This window comes from Lygodium microphyllum, chromosome 6, assembly GCF_053477565.2.
Source record: "Lygodium microphyllum isolate KBCC chromosome 6, Lygodium_microphyllum_v1.1.10, whole genome shotgun sequence".
In the NCBI taxonomy this organism is placed as follows: Eukaryota; Viridiplantae; Streptophyta; class Polypodiopsida; order Schizaeales; family Lygodiaceae; genus Lygodium; species Lygodium microphyllum.
In genome coordinates this window covers 102,707,821-102,716,963 of record NC_141140.1, presented here as the reverse complement: position 1 = coordinate 102,716,963, position 9,143 = coordinate 102,707,821, and the positions used below count along the sequence as shown (strand labels likewise).

The following is a 9,143-nucleotide window of genomic DNA, read 5'->3' as shown; positions in this document are numbered from 1 at the left end:
GATGCTAGATGGTCGGCATCCTTGTTCTGGTCTCTTGGCACATGATGTACTTGTGCCTCCCTAAATCTTCTCATAAGAGATTTGGCCTCTCTCATTTTACTAGAGAGGTTTGTATTTTTGCATGCCCATGTACCTTGCATCTACCTTACCAATAGCATGGAGTTTCCAAAAGCATTCAACCTCTCGATTGAATTACTAAGACACCAACAAAGACCATGAATTAAAGCTTGATATTCTGCCTCATTGTTAGAATGGACACCTTCCAAGATGATTCCTTCACCATATATTTTCTCTCCTAAAGAAGAGAAAACAACAATGCCTGCGGCGGCTGCCTTATCCTTAGTTCTTGTATGCACCATCAAAGTAGAGGCTATAAGCATCTACAAGAGTCTTTATGGATGGGGGTGGTGGAAGGTCCTTTCTTTTCACCCTGAGATTTTTCTCATAGCACCTGTTTGTCAAAATATCATCCAGGCATGCTCGAGTTGTTTTTTCAACCTGCACTGTATAATCAGACTCTTGAAGTCGAACCACCCACTTTGCTATTTTGTCAGAGATTTCCATATGTTGTAGTGCATAGGGAAACATATCCTCCACAGTGATGTTCACAAACCTCTTTGGAAGCAAATATGGCCGAAATTTGGTTCCTGCAAACATAAGGGCCAACACTAATTGTTCCATGGAGGTGTAAACCTTCTCTAGGCTTTCATGAGGTGGTTGGTAAAATACACAAGCCTCATGAAGGATGTTTTTGGATCTTTTTGTAGGAGAGCAACACCAATGGCCTCTTCTCCCATGCTAGGGTTTACAAAGAATGTTTCTTCCCAACAAGGCTGGAGGATTATAGGAAGTGACCCCAACATTTTCTTTATCTCCTTAAAATGTCCTTCACTTTGTTCACTCCATATAAGTGTTTCTTGGCGTGTTAGTTGCTGCAGGGGATATATGGCCTGAGAGAGTAGGTGTATAAATCTACCCAAATATCTTAGCTTTTGTAAGAAGGAGACTAATTGTTTGATGGAGGTTGGGGAAGGTAGAGCTAGCAATGTTTCTACCTTTTTTGGATCTACCTCAATTCCTTCAATTGACACTACATGCCCTAGTAGTGTAACCTTGCTTTCCCCAATGTGACATTTATCCTTATTTAGTTGTCCACCCAACCTAGCTAAGCGAGTAAAACCTTCATCAACCTTGCATAGATGTATGTTCCTTGAGCTGTAAATACAAAAGGCATCTATGAAAACCCTTATAGACTTACCAAAGTAAGGTTGGAAGACCATATTCATGAATCGTTGAAAGATTATTGGGGACCAAAGGGCATGACCCGAAAGGCAAAACAGTCCCATGGTGTGATGAAAGTGGTCTTCTTTTGATCCTCCTCTCCAATGTGAATCTGGAAGTAGCCAGAGTAGCCACCACACATTGTATACCGCTCATGTCCCGCTACTTATTCAAGATTTCATCTTGAAATGGGAGAGGGAAGTGGTCCCTCTTTGTTGCAGCATTTAGTGGCTTGTAATCTATGCATACTCGCCACTTACCATTTTTCTTTGGCCTCACTACTACTGGGGAGACCCATTTTGAATCTCCCACTGGGTATATGAATCCTGCATTCAAGAGTCTCTTCACCTCTGTCAACAGTGCATCCTGTTGCACAACTCCTATTCAATCTTTGTACTACAAGTTTGCTTCCTTCTTTGAGTTGGATGTGATGCTTGACTGTAGTGACACCTGTAATGTGAGTATAATCAGAAAAAAACAATGATGTATGCTTCTTGAGAACATTCACATAACCCTCCCTTTCTTCATCCTTTATATCCTTGGATATCATCTTCTCTAGGCTAACATCCCACACATCTTCTCCTTGGATTCTTGGGTTGTCTTCTGATGAGGTAGGCTCCTTTAAGGTGACACCCATAACTTCGAGAGTGTTATCACTCTCTCCACTTAAACTCTCTTCCTCTTCTACGGATGAGGAACATCCACTTGAGCTCCACTCATCGGCATACGTTTCTAGTTCAAGGTTCTCTTGACGCCCACTCTTCAAGTTGTAAACCACCTTTTGATCGTGGTCTCAACTCCAGATCCCCTATTGCCCAATCTTGCCTAGCTCCGATGCCCATAAGCCAAGGTCTCCCACTGGGTATATGAATCCTGCATTCAAGAGTCTCTTCACCTCTGTCAACAGTGCATCCTGTTGCACAACTCCTATTCAATCTTTGTACTACAAGTTTGCTTCCTTCTTTGAGTTGGATGTGATGCTTGACTGTAGTGACACCTGTAATGTGAGTATAATCAGAAAAAAACAATGATGTATGCTTCTTGAGAACATTCACATAACCCTCCCTTTCTTCATCCTTTATATCCTTGGATATCATCTTCTCTAGGCTAACATCCCACACATCTTCTCCTTGGATTCTTGGGTTGTCTTCTGATGAGGTAGGCTCCTTTAAGGTGACACCCATAACTTCGAGAGTGTTATCACTCTCTCCACTTAAACTCTCTTCCTCTTCTACCGATGAGGAACATCCACTTGAGCTCCACTCATCGGCAGACGTTTCTAGTTCAAGGTTCTCTTGACGCCCACTCTTCAAGTTGTAAACCACCTTTTGATCGTGGTCTCAACTCCAGATCCCCTATTGCCCAATCTTGCCTAGCTCCGATGCCCATAAGCCAAGGTCTCCCTAGGATGAGGGGATATCCTTCTCCCTTTAGTGGCATCACATAAACATCCAGTGCTGCAGTGATTCCAAAAACAGAAACTCTCAAAGCTTTCATCACACATGTGATCGCATCATTGTTGGCCATCTTTACCCTAAAGGTTGAGGATTCCATTACTTCTAAGCCTAATTGATGCATAAGCTTTTCTATCATGACACAAACCTCTGCTCCACTATCGATGTATGTTTTTCGAATCCGTTGACCTTTGATTTGAGCCTCCACTAAAGGCACTATATCTTTGAGGCCATATGCCTTGATTGCACTAACCATTTTACCCTGCCTTGCCCTTGTGCTTACCATTTTTTACCATTGTCTTTGTAGCTTTGGATAGGCATGAATTAGTTGTGGCCAAGTAATTTTTGGCCCTTGAGAGCTCACATCTGCTATCAGATCATAAGGTTGTGTCCGAGAACCCAAAGGGAAGTCGGAGATATCAATTTTAGACCTAGTTTGAGTCTTTCTCTTCTTCCCTTCATCTCTTGGTGCCCGTGATGTACTTGCCTCATTGATTGCTTCCTTGCTTGCCTCAGTTTGGACACATACCCACTTGATAGGCATGGTCTCTACTACATCTACCTTCATCTTACCTCTCGCTATTTCTTCTTGGAGCCTTCTATCCCTGACCACCTCCTCTATTTTTATGACATTAACATTTGGTTGAACAACAGGGGTTTCAACTTGAACATAAGGTGGTTGTAAAATTGCAGGTCGTGGCTGCTCTTGCTCTTGAGTCCTAGCACGAGGAGGGCTTACTTGTTGTCAAGGACCTCTGGCAGGATGATCATATCTTCTAGGGTGAGGACAATTGTACGTGCCACGTCCATTTTCTCCACAGTTGTAACACAACATCTCCCTTGCTTGTCGCCGCACTTGTGGTCGATTCCCACCATTTCCCTTGATAGATTTTCTTGCACCTTGCACAAGATTCACTCTCAAACCCTCTATTTGATTAGTAAGATTGTTTATTTGTTGGATCATGTCTTCTTGACCTCTAACAAGGTCTGGTGCATTAGATACATTTGGGGGAACTTGAGAGGCCTCCATAGTTGTGATGTTGTTTCCCAAAACTACTTGGCTAGCTTGGGCTTGGTAGAGAATCTTTCGATTCTTTTCCCTAGTGATTCTCAAAGCATCTTCAAAAGTGTTTGGAAATTTCACATTTACCTTCTCCCTGAGCAAAGGGTACAAACCTGAAATAAATCGATACTTTTGAAGGCAGTTTCGAGCTCTCTCACCAGGATTTAGTGAGTCTGACCACTGCCCCCAAAGCTTCAAAAACCCTTCCTCATAAGTTGCATGACCATAAGGATCACTTTGATGGAGGGCCAAAAGTCGTTTCCATAACTCTTCAGCTGAGTTAGTTTGTTGAAATCTTTGCAAGAAAGTTGCCTTCAATCCCTCCCATTCAGCTTTTTGGGCCGGATTTAGAGTTTGGAACCACATTCTAGCTTCTTCCTTGAGCACCAAAGGAAAAGCCCTCAACTTTAATGCTTCATCATCCCTTCCAGAGACAAGGAAGGCCATCTCAAGGTTGTCCAAAAAATCCACTGCATTTTCCCCATTGCGCCCAAAGAAGCTTGGAAATGCCATGTTGCCTTAGTAGAGTACAAAGATGAACACGTCTAGACTTAAGTTGTATTTTATGAGGGGAAGGATGAATGGGTTCCCAGATGCATTGATTTCAGCAAGACGTCTAGGCCCCAGTATGCTTCTAATAATGCCTTGGAATCTAATCTTTGTGATGGCTACAATATGCATAGTTTGCATGGCAAGAGGTTGGATTGGTCCATACAACTCGCGGAGATTCATGAGAAACTATTATAATAAAATAAAGACATATACATTGAAGGATGCATTGTAGTCTAGCATTGGGAAGATTATAGGTTCTGGTGATACAAGAATCTCCCTTAATCTTTCAGCCCCAAAGTACATGACAAGACGCTGCTAGAAGAAAATCTTCCTACTAATGCATACATTAACTCGGATGTTTTGTACAGAGTGGAAGGTGTAGAAATTCGGGCCATTATTATTATTCATAAGTGGAGACTACTTAAGGGAGTATATGGAATGCACTTTCTTGAATTATAAAGGATTTCCCCCAGAGTGTTTCTTTTTGGAACCCATCGACTTTGCTATATGCTCACCAGTGATTGTTCTTGCCTTAGTGTGTCCATCCTCGGTGACATATATTTCATAAGGTGTGATGGCCATCTTTTCAACCACACCCAATCTTCGAGCTAGCAACAATTGAAGGTCTTCTCCATACTTTGCACCTCTACAAAACTCCACACCGTTCATGCATAGTTTTCCTCCTTTAATGTGGATTAGGCCAGAGAGACAAAGGGACTTGATGATTTGGAGACGAGGACCTCCCGAAAGGGCCTTCACTTTGTTAACACTCATCACAATTATCAGAACCTAGCAATTGATGGCAACATGATTTTTTCTATTATGAGAGAATGGAATTTCTAAGGTGAATACCTTTTACCTCCTTTCTTGGGCTTCCTTGGGAGACCATTGTGGGAGTCATGGACTTCGACCAGCTTCAAAAAGAGTTGGTGAAGGCGTTGGAGAAGAGCCACTTGGAGCTCTTGTTGTAGAGGATGCACCACTATGTGTTGTATCGTCCCGCATAAGGTTGTAGAGAATTGTGGATGAGAATGTCGTCAGCAGGGGCACCAATTTATGACGAAGGAAATTCGATATGCCAAACTCCCTTCTGCCACAAAATGAATAAGATAAGGGCACCACCTAGTCATGGAAGATTGGACTAGGACGCTATGCAAGAGGAAGAGGAGCTTATGAGGGAGAAGAGAGGAAAACTAAGAGAGAGAGAGAGAGAGAGAGAGAGAGAGAGAGAGAGAGAGAGAGAGAGAGAGAGAGAGAGAGAGAAAGAGAGAGAGAACTACAAAAAATAGATGAATCAATAAAACTTAAGAGGACACAAGAGATGGAGAACCCTCAAGACATAACCAATATACACAATATGGACACCAATAGCATGGGCTTATTACACTGTAGAGTATGCATAAGCTATAGTAAGGGAATGAACTACATAATCTCATGAGAGAGAATGGGGAAGGCTCAATAGGGCTGAAGAAGGCCTCTTGGCTCTCTCTTTTTTTTTTTGCAAATTACAAAGGAGAATGCCTCTTTACATAGGCCTTGAGGGTATTTAGGGAGGAGGTTAAGATAGAATAGGAATTAACACCACCAAAATGGCATTAAGGCGGTTCCACCAATGTGGAAGCTCCATCTAGATGTTTTGTTGACCAATTTTGTACTTAATCAAGTTCCATCATAGGTGAGTTGTTTCCATTCTCCCCCCCCCCATAGCTTGAGTCCAAGAGCTCTCCTATAAAAAAATATAGAGAATCTTCATAAAATAAGATCATATCTAGCAATAATGGAGAGAGAGTAGTGAGAATTCATACATTACTACTACAATTAAGGATGATTTGAGGGTGATTTGGGAGGGAAATTCTAATGGTTTATTAGCTTGAGAGAGAGGAGAAGAGAGGGGAAAGGGTTGGGAGTTTAATGAATGATGTTTTATGGAAGTGTTAAGTGTGGGGAAGAAAGTATGGGTGTGTATAAAATTGGGAGGTGGTCTCCACCGTAGTTGGAAAAAATTGGTGTCCACCATCATTAGGGGAGTTTTGAGGTCTCGAAAATGCCTTTTAGGATGTGGAGAGAGAGTGCTCTAGACCAATAAGAGCAAAGCCTCCGTAACGGAACTTCTAATTAAAAAAAATTAAAAAATCATTTTATAAAAATATATAAATATGATAATATTACGAATTTGTATTTTTATTATGTATTTTTAGTCTCTTATATTCGTGATTATGACATATTTTGCATTAATGGCATAGAGTCTCGGCTACTTTTATTTAATGATGTTTCTAGATTAATGATAATGACTGATGTAATCGAAATTCAAATTGGTGAAAAGCATGGCGCTCAGTTTTTTCCCTCCTTTCTTTTATTCCTCTATTGTTTTTCCCTCCGTTATGATAGCCTAGTCCTCTCTCTCTCTGTGTGTGTGTGTGTGTGTGTGTGTGTGTGTGTGTGTGTGTGTGTGAGTGTGTGTGTGTGTGCATGTATCTCTCTCTTCTACCATGGATACAGAAATTCGACCTTCAACAAGGCGTCCAAGCTCCCAAATCACATCCATATCAGTGTTTAACTCATTCCAAACTGATGGAAGATGGATTCCTACTATCATTAGCAAAGGTAGTTGGATCACCATGCAACAAGCAAAACGTGGAAAAAGGCAAAGACATGAGAGCTCGTTTATCTCTGCTTGGAAGGGCAGAATCCGAGATTTTAAGCTTGGAGCAAATAAGAATAGTATCAAAGAGGTACTAGTGCAACATGTGTTCATGCATAGAGAGCTGTGTTTGAAACCTGGATCTTCAAAGCTTCCAATGCATAGACCAAATTGTAAGAATTTGATTCTTAAAGTTTTTCCTTTCTTAAATATGGTTTAGGTTTTTCCATTATAATATTTGTTTGTCTTGTAGATGTCTATCCCTCTAATCTTGAGGAATGGCAACCAGTGGAATCTATTATTGATGTTATTGATGTTATACATGGTTCAATTGGAGAAGAAATGTATAGAGGTAGAAAGAAGACAGAGCTTGCAGAGAATGGAATATTCTTTTATGACCATTCTTATGTTATTCCTATGCGGTGTTGCCAATGGGGATCAATAAAACTCCTTCCTTTGCCAGATTTTTCAAGCTTTGAGTGGCCTTTGCCAAGTCCAGCTACTAGTGAGGGCTATAGATGTAAGATATTTTCTGAGATCCAGAAAGCACTAAAATCTAATATCTCAAGTAGGCTAAGCAAAGTTACTTTATTTATGCCTATTAATATATTTATTGATTTCTTCTCTAATATGGAGATAAGAATAACAAAAACCATGCTTTCAGTGAAGAGACTAACATATGATCATATCATACAATTTGTTGATGAAGGATGGGATACAAGGACAGAAGGAAAAATTATATGTAAGATAGATCAAGACTCTATAGCTTGTAAATATATGATTGCTACTCAAAATTTTATCCTTAGCTTTTACTATAGTCGATGGCATTTTGTTGGTAGTAGTCTAGTTGCTTTAGACCAGAATCTTAATGACTTCAGCAAGGATCCTATTGTGGATCTTGATATTTGGTTCAACGAGGATATTATTGCAATCTTAAAGATCAGAAAATCATGTACGCTACATCAAGTGAGGATGGATTTACAAAATGAAGACATTGAACTACCATGCTCCTTTGTATTCCAACTTGACAAGAAACGAGTAAGTTTTCACATCATATTATACTTAGATGTATATCAAGATCTCACTTTCTAACTAACAAACATTTGTAATTTATTTTTTACAGATATCGAAAAGGAGAGAAAATAAAATACACTGCAATGACATTCAAGAAAAGATATCTTTACTATCAATATAAAATACATGTACAAAATTTGTAGCAGATGTCTATCTGCCATCTCTATGAGATATACAAGGGCTGAAGGGCAAATTTCTATATATGAAGGCCTACAAGGCGATATGGCAAAGCTATTTCTTTTTTGGAGAACTATCCTTTCTAGGAGTCCTTTTGCCTTGCTTTGATGTCTTGGGTATAGAAGGTGTTGAAGCTATGGATTTGCCTTCCGTGGTTATAGGCACCGCATCTCCTTCATGGTGCAAATCCCCACCAATCTCTGTTGTTGGTTGTATACAATTGACCATCATATACTTCAAGAGCTTTGCTCTGATGTACCAAATATGCTCAGATGTATAGCAATCCTTCGAAAACTGTCACACATTTATAGAAAAAAGAGTTTTAGTTCATTATTGTTCTTACAATAGACTATATTTTTATCATCAATGGACTATTTGCAATTAATATCTATCTTAAAGTTTAGCATCTTTCATATTACCTTTACATGTTTATCATCATTAAGATAAACAAAGTTAACCATTCTTCTAGCATTTGCAATCACCCTCCAGCCACAAGAATGGCTATCATCCTGATGGGGACACTGCAACCACCAACACAAAGTAAAACTATAAAGAGGACGAATGGTAGTTCATAGAATAAACTCATGTTTCAATTATTTTAATGAATAACTTACCGCAACTTGTCTATATTGCATTGTTGCAAGCAAATCAGATGGCATAGGAGGTCTTTTCTCTAGCTCTTCAATTAATCTTTTGGCACCTCTGTATATAAAATATGTTGAAATTTAGAGTACTTACAAAAAAAAGAATTGAAATATCAAGGAGCCCTTGGATAATATAACTTACAATTTAGCATTTCCATGGCTTCCTTTCATAGAGTTGATTAAAAAGCATTGCTTATCCACAAGGTCTATTGCAATCAAGCTCCAATGAGAACTAAAAGCAATCATATCTCAACAAA

General features: G+C 39.8%; 1 protein-coding gene across 1 annotated transcript; it reads right to left on the bottom strand.

Annotated features, from left to right (window-relative positions):
• Positions 1-8,296: 8,296 nt before the first annotated feature.
• Positions 8,297-8,938, bottom strand: LOC148034882 (uncharacterized). Its single transcript, XM_087680730.1, has 3 exons — positions 8,857-8,938; positions 8,662-8,763; positions 8,297-8,536 (listed from the first exon to the last, which is right to left on the bottom strand). Exons 1-3 carry the CDS (start codon positions 8,899-8,901, stop codon positions 8,297-8,299), a joined length of 387 nt encoding a protein of 128 aa, XP_087536856.1. The 5' UTR covers positions 8,902-8,938.
• Between the last annotated feature and the right edge of the window lie 205 nt (positions 8,939-9,143).

Bases quoted from the DNA above. Each gene is read 5' to 3' on its own strand.
- LOC148034882 (XM_087680730.1), bottom strand. From the start codon at position 8,901: ATGCCATCTGATTTGCTTGCAACAATGCAATATAGACAAGTTGCG. The intron at 8,764-8,856 runs GTAAGTTATTCA...TGGTGGTTGCAG, and splicing joins TGCAATATAGACAAGTTGCG to TGTCCCCATCAGGATGATAG. The intron at 8,537-8,661 runs GTAATATGAAAG...AATGTGTGACAG, and splicing joins ATGATGATAAACATGTAAAG to TTTTCGAAGGATTGCTATAC.